General features: G+C 44.7%; 1 protein-coding gene across 2 annotated transcripts in view; it reads left to right on the top strand.

Annotated features, from left to right (window-relative positions):
* The window catches only part of LOC106060041 (snake venom 5'-nucleotidase-like), a 65,372-nt gene that overhangs the window by 44,727 nt on the left and 903 nt on the right, over positions 1-19,742 (top strand). For both annotated transcript variants that reach the window (XM_056033668.1, XM_056033667.1), the window contains exons 10-12: positions 78-197; positions 334-495; positions 2,779-2,982. In XM_056033668.1, the coding sequence (XP_055889643.1) occupies positions 78-197; positions 334-495; positions 2,779-2,982 (486 nt within the window). The remainder of the gene's footprint in view (positions 1-77; positions 198-333; positions 496-2,778; positions 2,983-19,742) is intronic.

Genomic DNA, 19,742 nt, shown 5'->3' with positions numbered 1-19,742 from the left:
GCCTACAGGTCAATAGGTCATGTAACCCTAACCCTAACTCATACTTATGGTCAATCTAATTATAATCTGTGTTTCAGGCAACGTCATTACCGACGCCATGTTGGCGGCCAACATTTTCACACCTAGAAATGGGTCTTGGAATGTTGTCAGTATGGCCGTGACAAATGCCGGAAGCTTTCGAGCGTCCATTGCCACAGGTATAGCTTTGTTGACATGACACTACATGTTACTGAACACAATGCTATAATACATGAAGAACACAATATTCAGACTACAATACTATTAAAGAGGGTAAAGTTATATGACACACTAAAGTCTTTTGTTTCTGTTCAGGTCCAATCACCATTGAGAATGTCATATTTACTCAACCTTTCCGCAACACCATTGACATCATCACTGTCAAAGGGCAGACAATTAAAGACATGTTTGAACTGGTGGCCTCCAAGTGGTCGATTGAGACTTCTCAGCTGTACGGAGGATTTCTCCAAGTTTCTGGTCAGTTTGTGAACATGTTGGATTGCTATAGAAAAAGAATGTATTTCTTCTATTGACTACAGCCTCGAATTACTACACGGCTCCATGGATTAGTTTATATATAGCTTCTCCTTGGTGAACGAAGATGTGCGTATTTCTTATATACCATCAACTCATTCAGTTATTGTGGAGGAGTATTTCAGCATTGAAAGTGTTTAAACATTTTAGTGGTCGCTTTAATGACAAGCTTAATCGATTTACCAAACCATTTAATTCATTCTTGATATATTTTCAAAAGAAGTTCTACATTTTAAAAAAATCAGTTCCTGCGTTGTTCAAATACTTAAGTCAACTAAACATTCCTCTTTTAGTTGTCATTAAAAAAGAAAAACGTTAAAAATACTTTTTTTCTAAAGACAATACCTCCGTTATTCAACTTAAACTAAAATAAATTTATTAAAAAAAAATTATTTTGTTTATAGCTCAAACTATGTATCGAACTCGTGATTTTAACACCGCCAGCTCCTTGTACGAACGATGCATTATTGATTGGTCATTTCATTATAAAGACATTTGGAATTCTTAAGATGTAATCTATATTAGATTTACGTAAAAATATAAGCAAAGCTTAGATAAATCTATCACTAAACTTGAAGCAACTTTATATTTAATAACCACTCATTTATTGGTACACTACAGCTGAATACACCAGGTTGTTGTTTTTACTCCAATTTATAGAGAAATTTAAATTTATTTCTTTGATACTTTGAAAAACTATAACGATTAAATTGAATTTTCCCCGTGTAAGCTAGTCATTCTTTACTAAGTGATACACAACTGTTAAATTTCTAGGAAAATCGTTTTTGATATCAGCGTTCAAGTTCATCCATGAAGCTGTGACTTGAATAGAGGTAATGTAATAAAGAGAAAAAATCGAATCCACGACATTATAAATAAATGAGAAATGGACAAGCTCTCATCCGAATCACAAGAAAGATGATGCCTATTATAAGCTATCCCGACAAGACCAATGTCTAATCTTTCGACTCAGGACCGGACACAACAGAATGAGACAACATATGTACCGGAAGCTCAAAATTGGAACCAGTTAAATCTACCCAAGTGGAGTGTCACCAGAGAATGCTGACCATGTCCTCCAGGACTGCTCTTTACCAAGAGGCCCGTACAAGACATTGTACCCAAAACATCCCAATAGAAAGAAAACTATATGGAGAGCTCCCTGATTTGGAAACCACTGCGCAGTTCATCTCATGTATTGGTCTAGTCATCCCCGGGTACGCTGTTCTGCCTCACCGTGGCACCCGGTTGGAAACGGCTACTTGAGGGGGTAGCTAGGCTAAATGAATGGCGAAACATAACTCCCGTGGGGATGCCCACGGATAGACGAGAGTCCACCCCTTGCACGGGCGGGGTTGTAAAAAAAAGTCCCCACAAACCTGTCACACATCCATGCGTTGTTCCTCAAGGGACCGTTATAAAATGGCGAGTCCGCTGCGGCTAGCTTGGTATAACGAAGGAAAATGGCGGAGGCTCCCGGTTTCCTCGGCCTTCGGCCATGTTCAGCCAAGCATGCTTCGGAGGCCAAGGGCATTGGAAACAGCAATGCTTTACATAGACATTGACTCGGGTCTCTCTCAAACAGAACTGTGTTCGCACAGGTTTTTTTTTTTTTTTTTACTGTTTGGTGTCCAAACAGTTTTTTTTTTCAAACTTTTGAGCTCGAAGAGCCTTCGGCTCAGCTCTTAAGACGATCAAACGGTCTAGTCATCAGAACGCTCCAACATAAAAATGAGAACGAAGAAGAAGAAACACGACATTATTTAATGAATGCCACACTCCATCCACACTACGATGTGCGACATTGCATCTTGAATGAAATGATTACATTTTGACTTGAGTTTTTCGACTGTAATATTTCCATTCCTATAGATAGTGTACGTAGTGTATCTTGGGGCACATCTGTTGGCCTCTTTCTCCAACGGGTAAACAGACTAAGGGATAGGTGAAAGTATAGTGTATCTATCGGGACAACTTTATGATAGAAAATGTAGAAGAAAATCATCTCTCTGAAGCCGTCAATTTTTTTGTTATAAATCTGAAGTAGTTAATTTATTTCTGACCATCGATTGTTACTTTTATTCTGTTCATACAACTCTTGGTACTAGTTGGTAGGCATGTTTTCTTCTGATCTAACTTGTTTTCAATATGAATAAGTAAATTAAAAAAAAATACATTTACAAATGTTACAAAAAAACTGACCAAAGTTTGTATACCACTCTGCAGGACTGCAGGTCACCTACGATGTCACTAAGGCCAAGGGTTCTAAAGTTGTTGATATTAAAGTCACCTGCACCAAATGTCAAGTCCCTAGGTTAGTGCCGATTGATTTAAAGGAGGAATATAATTTGTTGTGTGGATCATTTCTCTACAATGGAGGGGATGGGCTGACCATGTTTCCTGGCAGTATCATCAGAAAAGAAATTATAGGTAGGATTTTATTTTAAATTATTCATACACCTTGTGACTTGTTTTCAGGATCAGACATTTTTGTTGAATAAATACCAATATTACAAATGCACAACAGGTTCGTTGTTTCATTTACAGAGAAATTTGAATTACAAATTATTTAGAGTACTGCTTAGGTTTTCGAAGGAGGCACGGTGGCTGAGTGGTAAAGTTATTGGCTTCCGAATCGAGGGGTCCTGGGTTCGAGTACTGGGATTTTCGATTTCGGGATCTGAGTCCAACCAGTTCTAAAGAATTACCTAACGTTAGTTGGGGAAAAGTAAAGGTGGTTGTTCGTTGTGCTGGCTACATGGCTCCAGCCACAGATCTTGACATCATCTGTCCTATAGATCGCAAGGTCTGAAAAGGATACTTTACTCTTTTTTTTTTGGGGGGGGGGGGGGGGGTTCATAGAGAAAAAAAAGATATTCATTATTATTTGATTTTCTTTTAATATAAACTCTGTTCATTTAGAAACTAGTCTACCGACTGTCAGATCCTGATGTAGGCTTTAATACTGATCCTGCTACAGACTACTGATCCGTGTATAGCAGCGATTCTCAACCATTTCGCCGCGCCGTTTGCTGGACAGTCCTTGAAACTGTTACAAATGTTAATGCTGCCACGATTACAATGTTAGTAATGTTTCTGTTTCAGTTGTTGTTTTTTATCATCTATCCGTAAATGCCAATGATAGTAAACAAATTAGCAACTACCAACTTTTTTTTTACAGTGTCAAGTTTCTTTTTAGACAAACGAAATGTTTTGTTCCTATGGGTCTTAAGCGACCCCTGGAAAATCGTCATTTGACCCCCTAAATGGATCACCATCCACAGGCTGAGATTGTGACAAGTCGGATTAAGATATTGGCCGTTTTGGGTGTCTAGGGGATTTTATAGTTTGAGAATCCTTACTTGCACATATAAACTACAAGCACAGCGTTATAATGCAGGCAACAAATACTATATTTAGATGTAAACTTATGTACAGTTTATTATACAAAATAAGATAATGAAAGGTGAAATGCTGTACAGTTGCTAGTATGGGATCTAGCTTATTTACATATGTAGGACTATCATCATCAGATATTAGAACCAAGTGGTCTGAGTGTCATTAGGCTGGTTGCTTAGCTTTTGGTCCGGTGCTGCACTGGTGAGACTGGTGTGGCTGATACTGATGCTGTCTGCTGGTGGGCTGGCGTAGTGGATCCAGGCTCCGTGTGCAGTCCAACTTGTATGGTTGCAGAGCTGAGCTGCGTCTACCAATCAGTTAAGCCAGTGACGAGTCTGTGGCTAGCGTTGTTACTTGGACTCTTGAAGGATGAGTAGGTCTGATGTCTACAGATCTGGTGCCAGCAAATCTGCTATCAGCTTTAGGTTGCTAAGATTTCAGGCGGGTGTAGTCTATAGATAAAAGTTGCAACGATATGATGTGATAATCGGCTTAGCCATAATGATGACACTGGGTGGTAGATGCCTTTCCGTGAAGGACATCTTCAGAATGATGTATAGAAACTATAAGCTAGTTTCATAATTATCAAAGGGACCTAACAAATGAATATAGTGTCCCATCAAGGGAGATAACAATAATAATGGGGACTCCCATAAAGGGAAATAACAAACAGTAATAAGTGATATATGATAAGTAATACAAGGGTCGTTCACCAATCACGGTGAGTAGCAAGTACCTACATCGCTTAGATAAATGAGATGAAAGGGGAAGGGGAGATCAACGTCTGATACTCGCCCATGCTCTCACATAAGTAAACATAGAGCATAAGTAAATACATACTCAGTAATAAGACATGTTTACATAAATGCTTGGATAATTCCCTGCCAAGGAATTAATCAATGATACTACGTTGAAGACTCGTGCTGAGCGCTAATATATCAGAGTTAAAACAATAATAGTTAAAGAGCTAAATACATCTGGTAAGAATTGTTAATAAACTCTAGTCCAGCTGGTCTGAACATTTAGCCACAAAGTCATGATATAAAATAGGAGTATACAGTAATCTACTTACATTATCCATGATAAGAATGCACAAATATATACACAAATAATGTAGTAACAAATGCACAAATATATATATACATTACTAAGTAAAATGGTTCTCAAGCACTTTACTAAGTTACATACCACCAATCCAAAGTGAAATAAGGGAATGAAAATAGTCCAGAGCTCAAGCAAGAGATAGATGTGCTCCCTGTGGTCTCTCCGGCGTGAATGAGATCGGACGTTGAAGTTCTGTCCATATACACGTGGAGAGATGGGGGGGGGTGAGTGGCGGGAGATAAGAGCAAATGTGGTCTAGACTATTTGACGTCTTTGACAAAGGGGTCCACGCTTGACCGTGACGAGAGTTTCCGGGAGATAGACATTGCGCGAAGGCGCGAGTTGAAAGTCCAGGAAATCAGCCCAGGTGGTCAGGTGGATTATGAAGGGGAGATTATCGGAGCTCGGTACATCAAGGGAGATTATACCTTGATAAAGGCTAGTGCCAGACGAACAGCGTTGCCCGAGGCGTTGAGTTGAATGGGCACTTTGAAGTGACCAGCCGCTCCCAACAAGGGGGGGGGGGTCAACGGATGTTTGCCAAGATAGGAAAAGGGGAGCGTACTCTTGTCAAGAGTCTAGTGTGGCACGTGTCAAGGTGGGGATAGTGAAATGTGACATCGCTGCCAAAGGGGGTGGGGTTGGATTGGAGGGGTGGTGGCTGTGTCTTTAGCGCTTGATTGGCTAAATTAATAAAATTGATGATTAATAGCGAGTAAATAAATTAATTAAATGCTTAGACCTGAGTGATATCTTGAGTGAGCTAAAACGGTTCGTCACAACCCTCCCTGCGTAAGATAGGTCTTTGTTAAAAGATCTATAAAGTGCTCACGTTGGTATCACTCAAGTTTCGTCTACTGTCGGTCGTAGCATTTTAGAAAATTTTCCCAGTAGTTAAGAGGTTGCCAAGGTCAAGAGGGGTGTCCGTCCTAAGGGTCCGCTGTCGCCTATGTTCTGTCCGCAGGCGGATTGCCACGTGGAAGGGGCAATTCTGGAAACCTGGGGAAATAGGCCGGGTAGCTAGGACTGGGTACATCTCCTTCTTGGGGCAGACCAGTCAGTGGGATAAGTGTTATGGCGGAGTGCCCAATGCGCGTATGTTGGACGGGGCTTATCTCTAAAGCCATAGTAAGGCGTTTCTTCGTGAGTGCGATTAATCGGCTTACCTCTAGTTTTCCAGACACGGTCAATGTCAGGGAAGAGTGGCCTTAAAGTGTGGGTGGAGCCGTGATGAGGCCCATTTTCATGAGAGTGAAAGTTCACTTTCCTCTGTGACTTCCTGGCAGGATCAGTGCCAGGGATGAGTGGTTTGATAGCTGAAGAGCGGGAGTTACAAGGACTCTCACGAGTGTAGGTATTTCGCTTACCTCGTGACTTCCTAGCAGTCCCAGTGCCAGGGTGGCGCGGCTTGAGCTTGGCTGAAGAGCCAGTAAAGGGTTTGTTAGAGTGGCGACCAGGGCTTCCAACCGGCTGGTTGCTGCCACGTTTCTGCTTTGTCATTCTACCGACAGGCAGAGAGAAGTATGGTTTATTGACAACTCCTAGAGGTATGTACCTGGAGCCTAGAACAAAGTCGTATACTGGCGAGTCCATGACTACTGCATCAATGGTGCCATGTACATACTTGCATTCTACGTGGACCCGAGCGATAGGATACACCTTCGGAGGAATGCCACGGTCTAGAGATTGAACCGTCACTGATCCACCAGTGAGATCCGATGGGTCGACCAGTGCTTTGCTGATGACAGAGCTCACCTCACATCCGGAATCGAATAGTGCCTGGAAAGGAGATCCGTTAATCAGAATAATCTCTACCCCAGGGGGTGATACGATGGGGTGAGGCGGTATCGGTTGGGTAAGGCCACAAGCAGTGGGTTCAGGGGCCACGGTCAGTGCTGATATGACGTAATAGTCCTCCTCTTCCTCATCAAGAGGCGATGGCTGATTATGCAAAGAGGGTTCAGGGAGCTCAGTCATGGCTGACACAGTACGTGGGGCCTGATGCTGTCGATTGGGCCTGTGATCACTCGTGCTGTTCCGGTCACGGTGATTGTTATTGGTCTGGCCATGTCGAGGCGGGTGGCTTCGTCTGTCGTAGCTAGTAGGCGTGGCTGGTCGTTGGATTGGTGCTTTTTGGTGATGAGGTTTAGCAAAAGGAGCGGGTTGGCTAGAAGGAGCGTGTTTGTTGGAAGAAGTTGGCTGGTCCTCTGGTTTGTCCGAGGCTGAGGTCTTGCTTTTGATGTCCTTAACGTCTTTGCGGGCAGTCGCGTACCGGTCTGCAGCTGAAGCTATGTCGGCTGGTGTAGCGGCTTGCTGCTCCCTAACAAAGATTTTGACATCGTTAGGCATGCACTCCAGCAACTGCTCTGCGAGTATGAGGCTCACTAGGCCGTCCAAAGTCTCTGGCAGTTCGCTAAGAGTGTGCCACCTCTTCAGGTATTTGTCCAACCTGTCGCAGAGATTACCGTAGGTCTCTCGGCGCTCTAGGCGGGATGTCCTGAATTTCTTTTGGTAAGCCTCGGCAGTCAGCTCGAATTGGACGAGTAGCGCCTGTTTGAGGGCTGCGTAGTCTTCTCGCTGGCCGGAGGGGAGTTTAGAGTATACTTCATAGGCTTTGCCTCGGAGGCATTGGGATAGCCGGAAGCACCATTTCTCCTCTGGCAGACCGTAGTAGCTCGCAACTTCTTCGAAACGGACAAGATAAACTTCGATGTTCTCTGTCTTGTCGTCGAAGTGCTCCATTGGCATGTGGGGTAGGCCGTTTGAGGAACTTTGCTGGGAGGCAGGGCTAGCCGGGCGAGATCCGGAGGAAGCTTGACTGGCGGTTCCGTTCTCTTTCTCCGCGGCTATCCTTTCTCTCTCAGTTATTTGTTTTTCTTTTTCCCTTTCTCGCTCCGTGATTTCCTTTTCTTTAGCTATAGCTATAGCTATAGCTACTTCAGCTTCCTTTTTTTCCTTCTCTTTGGCTATGGCTACTTCAGCTTCCCTTTTCTCTCTCTCCATAGCTATTTCATGTTCCCTTTCCTTCTCCTTTCTTCTTTCTTCCATCTCCTTATCAATTTCTGCCCTCACAAATTCTTTCTGCTTTGCCTCATCGTCATACATGACGGCCGCGAGTTCTCTGAGTTCAGCTATTTTTTGTTTCATGTCAGAGTCCGCTTTGGAGCGTGTGCCACTGGCCATGGTGGTGAGTGGTGCTAGGATGGTGAGGGGTGGGTGATGAAGGGGAAAGGCGGAAGGTAGAGTAAGAGGTGGAGACGATGATGGAGCTGCTGAAAGCAATTACTTAAGAGTTACAGGAAAGGTGGTATTAACCTTTGTTTGGTGCTTAAGAACCTGTAAAAGAAGTACAATTACAGCAATACAAATTTAGAAAAATAAAATAGCTCTGAATGACACTCTATAGTCTTGTGCTCTAACAATGATGATAATTAAAATACTGGGGAGTTGCCTGCTGTGCTTGCAGTATTAGTTGGGTAAATCCCGGACGAGGCTCGCCATTGTGACAAGTCGGATTAAGATATTGGCCGTTTTGGGTGTCTAGGGGATTTTATAGTTTGAGAATCCTTACTTGCACATATAAACTACAAGCACAGCGTTATAATGCAGGCAACAAATACTATATTTAGATGTAAACTTATGTACAGTTTATTATACAAAATAAGATAATGAAAGGTGAAATGCTGTACAGTTGCTAGTATGGGATCTAGCTTATTTACATATGTAGGACTATCATCATCAGATATTAGAACCAAGTGGTCTGAGTGTCATTAGGCTGGTTGCTTAGCTTTTGGTCCGGTGCTGCACTGGTGAGACTGGTGTGGCTGATACTGATGCTGTCTGCTGGTGGGCTGGCGTAGTGGATCCAGGCTCCGTGTGCAGTCCAACTTGTATGGTTGCAGAGCTGAGCTGCGTCTACCAATCAGTTAAGCCAGTGACGAGTCTGTGGCTAGCGTTGTTACTTGGACTCTTGAAGGATGAGTAGGTCTGATGTCTACAGATCTGGTGCCAGCAAATCTGCTATCAGCTTTAGGTTGCTAAGATTTCAGGCGGGTGTAGTCTATAGATAAAAGCTGCAACGATATGATGTGATAATCGGCTTAGCCATAATGATGACACTGGGTGGTAGATGCCTTTCCGTGAAGGACATCTTCAGAATGATGTATAGAAACTATAAGCTAGTTTCATAATTATCAAAGGGACCTAACAAATGAATATAGTGTCCCATCAAGGGAGATAACAATAATAATGGGGACTCCCATAAAGGGAAATAACAAACAGTAATAAGTGATATATGATAAGTAATACAAGGGTCGTTCACCAATCACGGTGAGTAGCAAGTACCTACATCGCTTAGATAAATGAGATGAAAGGGGAAGGGGAGATCAACGTCTGATACTCGCCCATGCTCTCACATAAGTAAACATAGAGCATAAGTAAATACATACTCAGTAATAAGACATGTTTACATAAATGCTTGGATAATTCCCTGCCAAGGAATTAATCAATGATACTACGTTGAAGACTCGTGCTGAGCGCTAATATATCAGAGTTAAAACAATAATAGTTAAAGAGCTAAATACATCTGGTAAGAATTGTTAATAAACTCTAGTCCAGCTGGTCTGAACATTTAGCCACAAAGTCATGATATAAAATAGGAGTATACAGTAATCTACTTACATTATCCATGATAAGAATGCACAAATATATACACAAATAATGTAGTAACAAATGCACAAATATATATATACATTACTAAGTAAAATGGTTCTCAAGCACTTTACTAAGTTACATACCACCAATCCAAAGTGAAATAAGGGAATGAAAATAGTCCAGAGCTCAAGCAAGAGATAGATGTGCTCCCTGTGGTCTCTCCGGCGTGAATGAGATCGGACGTTGAAGTTCTGTCCATATACACGTGGAGAGATGGGGGGGGGTGAGTGGCGGGAGATAAGAGCAAATGTGGTCTAGACTATTTGACGTCTTTGACAAAGGGGTCCACGCTTGACCGTGACGAGAGTTTCCGGGAGATAGACATTGCGCGAAGGCGCGAGTTGAAAGTCCAGGAAATCAGCCCAGGTGGTCAGGTGGATTATGAAGGGGAGATTATCGGAGCTCGGTACATCAAGGGAGATTATACCTTGATAAAGGCTAGTGCCAGACGAACAGCGTTGCCCGAGGCGTTGAGTTGAATGGGCACTTTGAAGTGACCAGCCGCTCCCAACAAGGGGGGGGGGGGTCAACGGATGTTTGCCAAGATAGGAAAAGGGGAGCGTACTCTTGTCAAGAGTCTAGTGTGGCACGTGTCAAGGTGGGGATAGTGAAATGTGACATCGCTGCCAAAGGGGGTGGGGTTGGATTGGAGGGGTGGTGGCTGTGTCTTTAGCGCTTGATTGGCTAAATTAATAAAATTGATGATTAATAGCGAGTAAATAAATTAATTAAATGCTTAGACCTGAGTGATATCTTGAGTGAGCTAAAACGGTTCGTCACAACCCTCCCTGCGTAAGATAGGTCTTTGTTAAAAGATCTATAAAGTGCTCACGTTGGTATCACTCAAGTTTCGTCTACTGTCGGTCGTAGCATTTTAGAAAATTTTCCCAGTAGTTAAGAGGTTGCCAAGGTCAAGAGGGGTGTCCGTCCTAAGGGTCCGCTGTCGCCTATGTTCTGTCCGCAGGCGGATTGCCACGTGGAAGGGGCAATTCTGGAAACCTGGGGAAATAGGCCGGGTAGCTAGGACTGGGTACATCTCCTTCTTGGGGCAGACCAGTCAGTGGGATAAGTGTTATGGCGGAGTGCCCAATGCGCGTATGTTGGACGGGGCTTATCTCTAAAGCCATAGTAAGGCGTTTCTTCGTGAGTGCGATTAATCGGCTTACCTCTAGTTTTCCAGACACGGTCAATGTCAGGGAAGAGTGGCCTTAAAGTGTGGGTGGAGCCGTGATGAGGCCCACTTTCATGAGAGTGAAAGTTCACTTTCCTCTGTGACTTCCTGGCAGGATCAGTGCCAGGGATGAGTGGTTTGATAGCTGAAGAGCGGGAGTTACAAGGACTCTCACGAGTGTAGGTATTTCGCTTACCTCGTGACTTCCTAGCAGTCCCAGTGCCAGGGTGGCGCGGCTTGAGCTTGGCTGAAGAGCCAGTAAAGGGTTTGTTAGAGTGGCGACCAGGGCTTCCAACCGGCTGGTTGCTGCCACGTTTCTGCTTTGTCATTCTACCGACAGGCAGAGAGAAGTATGGTTTATTGACAACTCCTAGAGGTATGTACCTGGAGCCTAGAACAAAGTCGTATACTGGCGAGTCCATGACTACTGCATCAATGGTGCCATGTACATACTTGCATTCTACGTGGACCCGAGCGATAGGATACACCTTCGGAGGAATGCCACGGTCTAGAGATTGAACCGTCACTGATCCACCAGTGAGATCCGATGGGTCGACCAGTGCTTTGCTGATGACAGAGCTCACCTCACATCCGGAATCGAATAGTGCCTGGAAAGGAGATCCGTTAATCAGAATAATCTCTACCCCAGGGGGTGATACGATGGGGTGAGGCGGTATCGGTTGGGTAAGGCCACAAGCAGTGGGTTCAGGGGCCACGGTCAGTGCTGATATGACGTAATAGTCCTCCTCTTCCTCATCAAGAGGCGATGGCTGATTATGCAAAGAGGGTTCAGGGAGCTCAGTCATGGCTGACACAGTACGTGGGGCCTGATGCTGTCGATTGGGCCTGTGATCACTCGTGCTGTTCCGGTCACGGTGATTGTTATTGGTCTGGCCATGTCGAGGCGGGTGGCTTCGTCTGTCGTAGCTAGTAGGCGTGGCTGGTCGTTGGATTGGTGCTTTTTGGTGATGAGGTTTAGCAAAAGGAGCGGGTTGGCTAGAAGGAGCGTGTTTGTTGGAAGAAGTTGGCTGGTCCTCTGGTTTGTCCGAGGCTGAGGTCTTGCTTTTGATGTCCTTAACGTCTTTGCGGGCAGTCGCGTACCGGTCTGCAGCTGAAGCTATGTCGGCTGGTGTAGCGGCTTGCTGCTCCCTAACAAAGATTTTGACATCGTTAGGCATGCACTCCAGCAACTGCTCTGCGAGTATGAGGCTCACTAGGCCGTCCAAAGTCTCTGGCAGTTCGCTAAGAGTGTGCCACCTCTTCAGGTATTTGTCCAACCTGTCGCAGAGATTACCGTAGGTCTCTCGGCGCTCTAGGCGGGATGTCCTGAATTTCTTTTGGTAAGCCTCGGCAGTCAGCTCGAATTGGACGAGTAGCGCCTGTTTGAGGGCTGCGTAGTCTTCTCGCTGGCCGGAGGGGAGTTTAGAGTATACTTCATAGGCTTTGCCTCGGAGGCATTGGGATAGCCGGAAGCACCATTTCTCCTCTGGCAGACCGTAGTAGCTCGCAACTTCTTCGAAACGGACAAGATAAACTTCGATGTTCTCTGTCTTGTCGTCGAAGTGCTCCATTGGCATGTGGGGTAGGCCGTTTGAGGAACTTTGCTGGGAGGCAGGGCTAGCCGGGCGAGATCCGGAGGAAGCTTGACTGGCGGTTCCGTTCTCTTTCTCCGCGGCTATCCTTTCTCTCTCAGTTATTTGTTTTTCTTTTTCCCTTTCTCGCTCCGTGATTTCCTTTTCTTTAGCTATAGCTATAGCTATAGCTACTTCAGCTTCCTTTTTTTCCTTCTCTTTGGCTATGGCTACTTCAGCTTCCCTTTTCTCTCTCTCCATAGCTATTTCATGTTCCCTTTCCTTCTCCTTTCTTCTTTCTTCCATCTCCTTATCAATTTCTGCCCTCACAAATTCTTTCTGCTTTGCCTCATCGTCATACATGACGGCCGCGAGTTCTCTGAGTTCAGCTATTTTTTGTTTCATGTCAGAGTCCGCTTTGGAGCGTGTGCCACTGGCCATGGTGGTGAGTGGTGCTAGGATGGTGAGGGGTGGGTGATGAAGGGGAAAGGCGGAAGGTAGAGTAAGAGGTGGAGACGATGATGGAGCTGCTGAAAGCAATTACTTAAGAGTTACAGGAAAGGTGGTATTAACCTTTGTTTGGTGCTTAAGAACCTGTAAAAGAAGTACAATTACAGCAATACAAATTTAGAAAAATAAAATAGCTCTGAATGACACTCTATAGTCTTGTGCTCTAACAATGATGATAATTAAAATACTGGGGAGTTGCCTGCTGTGCTTGCAGTATTAGTTGGGTAAATCCCGGACGAGGCTCGCCATTGTGACAAGTCGGATTAAGATATTGGCCGTTTTGGGTGTCTAGGGGATTTTATAGTTTGAGAATCCTTACTTGCACATATAAACTACAAGCACAGCGTTATAATGCAGGCAACAAATACTATATTTAGATGTAAACTTATGTACAGTTTATTATACAAAATAAGATAATGAAAGGTGAAATGCTGTACAGTTGCTAGTATGGGATCTAGCTTATTTACATATGTAGGACTATCATCATCAGATATTAGAACCAAGTGGTCTGAGTGTCATTAGGCTGGTTGCTTAGCTTTTGGTCCGGTGCTGCACTGGTGAGACTGGTGTGGCTGATACTGATGCTGTCTGCTGGTGGGCTGGCGTAGTGGATCCAGGCTCCGTGTGCAGTCCAACTTGTATGGTTGCAGAGCTGAGCTGCGTCTACCAATCAGTTAAGCCAGTGACGAGTCTGTGGCTAGCGTTGTTACTTGGACTCTTGAAGGATGAGTAGGTCTGATGTCTACAGATCTGGTGCCAGCAAATCTGCTATCAGCTTTAGGTTGCTAAGATTTCAGGCGGGTGTAGTCTATAGATAAAAGCTGCAACGATATGATGTGATAATCGGCTTAGCCATAATGATGACACTGGGTGGTAGATGCCTTTCCGTGAAGGACATCTTCAGAATGATGTATAGAAACTATAAGCTAGTTTCATAATTATCAAAGGGACCTAACAAATGAATATAGTGTCCCATCAAGGGAGATAACAATAATAATGGGGACTCCCATAAAGGGAAATAACAAACAGTAATAAGTGATATATGATAAGTAATACAAGGGTCGTTCACCAATCACGGTGAGTAGCAAGTACCTACATCGCTTAGATAAATGAGATGAAAGGGGAAGGGGAGATCAACGTCTGATACTCGCCCATGCTCTCACATAAGTAAACATAGAGCATAAGTAAATACATACTCAGTAATAAGACATGTTTACATAAATGCTTGGATAATTCCCTGCCAAGGAATTAATCAATGATACTACGTTGAAGACTCGTGCTGAGCGCTAATATATCAGAGTTAAAACAATAATAGTTAAAGAGCTAAATACATCTGGTAAGAATTGTTAATAAACTCTAGTCCAGCTGGTCTGAACATTTAGCCACAAAGTCATGATATAAAATAGGAGTATACAGTAATCTACTTACATTATCCATGATAAGAATGCACAAATATATACACAAATAATGTAGTAACAAATGCACAAATATATATATACATTACTAAGTAAAATGGTTCTCAAGCACTTTACTAAGTTACATACCACCAATCCAAAGTGAAATAAGGGAATGAAAATAGTCCAGAGCTCAAGCAAGAGATAGATGTGCTCCCTGTGGTCTCTCCGGCGTGAATGAGATCGGACGTTGAAGTTCTGTCCATATACACGTGGAGAGATGGGGGGGGGTGAGTGGCGGGAGATAAGAGCAAATGTGGTCTAGACTATTTGACGTCTTTGACAAAGGGGTCCACGCTTGACCGTGACGAGAGTTTCCGGGAGATAGACATTGCGCGAAGGCGCGAGTTGAAAGTCCAGGAAATCAGCCCAGGTGGTCAGGTGGATTATGAAGGGGAGATTATCGGAGCTCGGTACATCAAGGGAGATTATACCTTGATAAAGGCTAGTGCCAGACGAACAGCGTTGCCCGAGGCGTTGAGTTGAATGGGCACTTTGAAGTGACCAGCCGCTCCCAACAAGGGGGGGGGGGGTCAACGGATGTTTGCCAAGATAGGAAAAGGGGAGCGTACTCTTGTCAAGAGTCTAGTGTGGCACGTGTCAAGGTGGGGATAGTGAAATGTGACATCGCTGCCAAAGGGGGTGGGGTTGGATTGGAGGGGTGGTGGCTGTGTCTTTAGCGCTTGATTGGCTAAATTAATAAAATTGATGATTAATAGCGAGTAAATAAATTAATTAAATGCTTAGACCTGAGTGATATCTTGAGTGAGCTAAAACGGTTCGTCACAACCCTCCCTGCGTAAGATAGGTCTTTGTTAAAAGATCTATAAAGTGCTCACGTTGGTATCACTCAAGTTTCGTCTACTGTCGGTCGTAGCATTTTAGAAAATTTTCCCAGTAGTTAAGAGGTTGCCAAGGTCAAGAGGGGTGTCCGTCCTAAGGGTCCGCTGTCGCCTATGTTCTGTCCGCAGGCGGATTGCCACGTGGAAGGGGCAATTCTGGAAACCTGGGGAAATAGGCCGGGTAGCTAGGACTGGGTACATCTCCTTCTTGGGGCAGACCAGTCAGTGGGATAAGTGTTATGGCGGAGTGCCCAATGCGCGTATGTTGGACGGGGCTTATCTCTAAAGCCATAGTAAGGCGTTTCTTCGTGAGTGCGATTAATCGGCTTACCTCTAGTTTTCCAGACACGGTCAATGTCAGGGAAGAGTGGCCTTAAAGTGTGGGTGGAGCCGTGATGAGGCCCACTTTCATGAGAGTGAAAGTTCACTTTCCTCTGTGACTTCCTGGCAGGATCAGTGCCAGGGATGAGTGGTTTGATAGCTGAAGAGCGGGAGTTACAAGGACTCTCACGAGTGTAGGTATTTCGCTTACCTCGTGACTTCCTAGCAGTCCCAGTGCCAGGGTGGCGCGGCTTGAGCTTGGCTGAAGAGCCAGTAAAGGGTTTGTTAGAGTGGCGACCAGGGCTTCCAACCGGCTGGTTGCTGCCACGTTTCTGCTTTGTCATTCTACCGACAGGCAGAGAGAAGTATGGTTTATTGACAACTCCTAGAGGTATGTACCTGGAGCCTAGAACAAAGTCGTATACTGGCGAGTCCATGACTACTGCATCAATGGTGCCATGTACATACTTGCATTCTACGTGGACCCGAGCGATAGGATACACCTTCGGAGGAATGCCACGGTCTAGAGATTGAACCGTCACTGATCCACCAGTGAGATCCGATGGGTCGACCAGTGCTTTGCTGATGACAGAGCTCACCTCACATCCGGAATCGAATAGTGCCTGGAAAGGAGATCCGTTAATCAGAATAATCTCTACCCCAGGGGGTGATACGATGGGGTGAGGCGGTATCGGTTGGGTAAGGCCACAAGCAGTGGGTTCAGGGGCCACGGTCAGTGCTGATATGACGTAATAGTCCTCCTCTTCCTCATCAAGAGGCGATGGCTGATTATGCAAAGAGGGTTCAGGGAGCTCAGTCATGGCTGACACAGTACGTGGGGCCTGATGCTGTCGATTGGGCCTGTGATCACTCGTGCTGTTCCGGTCACGGTGATTGTTATTGGTCTGGCCATGTCGAGGCGGGTGGCTTCGTCTGTCGTAGCTAGTAGGCGTGGCTGGTCGTTGGATTGGTGCTTTTTGGTGATGAGGTTTAGCAAAAGGAGCGGGTTGGCTAGAAGGAGCGTGTTTGTTGGAAGAAGTTGGCTGGTCCTCTGGTTTGTCCGAGGCTGAGGTCTTGCTTTTGATGTCCTTAACGTCTTTGCGGGCAGTCGCGTACCGGTCTGCAGCTGAAGCTATGTCGGCTGGTGTAGCGGCTTGCTGCTCCCTAACAAAGATTTTGACATCGTTAGGCATGCACTCCAGCAACTGCTCTGCGAGTATGAGGCTCACTAGGCCGTCCAAAGTCTCTGGCAGTTCGCTAAGAGTGTGCCACCTCTTCAGGTATTTGTCCAACCTGTCGCAGAGATTACCGTAGGTCTCTCGGCGCTCTAGGCGGGATGTCCTGAATTTCTTTTGGTAAGCCTCGGCAGTCAGCTCGAATTGGACGAGTAGCGCCTGTTTGAGGGCTGCGTAGTCTTCTCGCTGGCCGGAGGGGAGTTTAGAGTATACTTCATAGGCTTTGCCTCGGAGGCATTGGGATAGCCGGAAGCACCATTTCTCCTCTGGCAGACCGTAGTAGCTCGCAACTTCTTCGAAACGGACAAGATAAACTTCGATGTTCTCTGTCTTGTCGTCGAAGTGCTCCATTGGCATGTGGGGTAGGCCGTTTGAGGAACTTTGCTGGGAGGCAGGGCTAGCCGGGCGAGATCCGGAGGAAGCTTGACTGGCGGTTCCGTTCTCTTTCTCCGCGGCTATCCTTTCTCTCTCAGTTATTTGTTTTTCTTTTTCCCTTTCTCGCTCCGTGATTTCCTTTTCTTTAGCTATAGCTATAGCTATAGCTACTTCAGCTTCCTTTTTTTCCTTCTCTTTGGCTATGGCTACTTCAGCTTCCCTTTTCTCTCTCTCCATAGCTATTTCATGTTCCCTTTCCTTCTCCTTTCTTCTTTCTTCCATCTCCTTATCAATTTCTGCCCTCACAAATTCTTTCTGCTTTGCCTCATCGTCATACATGACGGCCGCGAGTTCTCTGAGTTCAGCTATTTTTTGTTTCATGTCAGAGTCCGCTTTGGAGCGTGTGCCACTGGCCATGGTGGTGAGTGGTGCTAGGATGGTGAGGGGTGGGTGATGAAGGGGAAAGGCGGAAGGTAGAGTAAGAGGTGGAGACGATGATGGAGCTGCTGAAAGCAATTACTTAAGAGTTACAGGAAAGGTGGTATTAACCTTTGTTTGGTGCTTAAGAACCTGTAAAAGAAGTACAATTACAGCAATACAAATTTAGAAAAATAAAATAGCTCTGAATGACACTCTATAGTCTTGTGCTCTAACAATGATGATAATTAAAATACTGGGGAGTTGCCTGCTGTGCTTGCAGTATTAGTTGGGTAAATCCCGGACGAGGCTCGCCATTGTGACAAGTCGGATTAAGATATTGGCCGTTTTGGGTGTCTAGGGGATTTTATAGTTTGAGAATCCTTACTTGCACATATAAACTACAAGCACAGCGTTATAATGCAGGCAACAAATACTATATTTAGATGTAAACTTATGTACAGTTTATTATACAAAATAAGATAATGAAAGGTGAAATGCTGTACAGTTGCTAGTATGGGATCTAGCTTATTTACATATGTAGGACTATCATCATCAGATATTAGAACCAAGTGGTCTGAGTGTCATTAGGCTGGTTGCTTAGCTTTTGGTCCGGTGCTGCACTGGTGAGACTGGTGTGGCTGATACTGATGCTGTCTGCTGGTGGGCTGGCGTAGTGGATCCAGGCTCCGTGTGCAGTCCAACTTGTATGGTTGCAGAGCTGAGCTGCGTCTACCAATCAGTTAAGCCAGTGACGAGTCTGTGGCTAGCGTTGTTACTTGGACTCTTGAAGGATGAGTAGGTCTGATGTCTACAGATCTGGTGCCAGCAAATCTGCTATCAGCTTTAGGTTGCTAAGATTTCAGGCGGGTGTAGTCTATAGATAAAAGCTGCAACGATATGATGTGATAATCGGCTTAGCCATAATGATGACACTGGGTGGTAGATGCCTTTCCGTGAAGGACATCTTCAGAATGATGTATAGAAACTATAAGCTAGTTTCATAATTATCAAAGGGACCTAACAAATGAATATAGTGTCCCATCAAGGGAGATAACAATAATAATGGGGACTCCCATAAAGGGAAATAACAAACAGTAATAAGTGATATATGATAAGTAATACAAGGGTCGTTCACCAATCACGGTGAGTAGCAAGTACCTACATCGCTTAGATAAATGAGATGAAAGGGGAAGGGGAGATCAACGTCTGATACTCGCCCATGCTCTCACATAAGTAAACATAGAGCATAAGTAAATACATACTCAGTAATAAGACATGTTTACATAAATGTTTGGATAATTCCCTGCCAAGGAATTAATCAATGATACTACGTTGAAGACTCGTGCTGAGCGCTAATATATCAGAGTTAAAACAATAATAGTTAAAGAGCTAAATACATCTGGTAAGAATTGTTAATAAACTCTAGTCCAGCTGGTCTGAACATTTAGCCACAAAGTCATGATATAAAATAGGAGTATACAGTAATCTACTTACATTATCCATGATAAGAATGCACAAATATATACACAAATAATGTAGTAACAAATGCACAAATATATATATACATTACTAAGTAAAATGGTTCTCAAGCACTTTACTAAGTTACATACCACCAATCCAAAGTGAAATAAGGGAATGAAAATAGTCCAGAGCTCAAGCAAGAGATAGATGTGCTCCCTGTGGTCTCTCCGGCGTGAATGAGATCGGACGTTGAAGTTCTGTCCATATACACGTGGAGAGATGGGGGGGGGTGAGTGGCGGGAGATAAGAGCAAATGTGGTCTAGACTATTTGACGTCTTTGACAAAGGGGTCCACGCTTGACCGTGACGAGAGTTTCCGGGAGATAGACATTGCGCGAAGGCGCGAGTTGAAAGTCCAGGAAATCAGCCCAGGTGGTCAGGTGGATTATGAAGGGGAGATTATCGGAGCTCGGTACATCAAGGGAGATTATACCTTGATAAAGGCTAGTGCCAGACGAACAGCGTTGCCCGAGGCGTTGAGTTGAATGGGCACTTTGAAGTGACCAGCCGCTCCCAACAAGGGGGGGGGGTCAACGGATGTTTGCCAAGATAGG

The sequence above is a fragment of the Biomphalaria glabrata genome, chromosome 6, assembly GCF_947242115.1.
Source record: "Biomphalaria glabrata chromosome 6, xgBioGlab47.1, whole genome shotgun sequence".
Classification (NCBI taxonomy): Eukaryota; Metazoa; Mollusca; class Gastropoda; family Planorbidae; genus Biomphalaria; species Biomphalaria glabrata.
The sequence above is the reverse complement of the archived record's forward strand: the minus strand, read 5'-3'. Positions and strand labels throughout refer to the sequence as shown.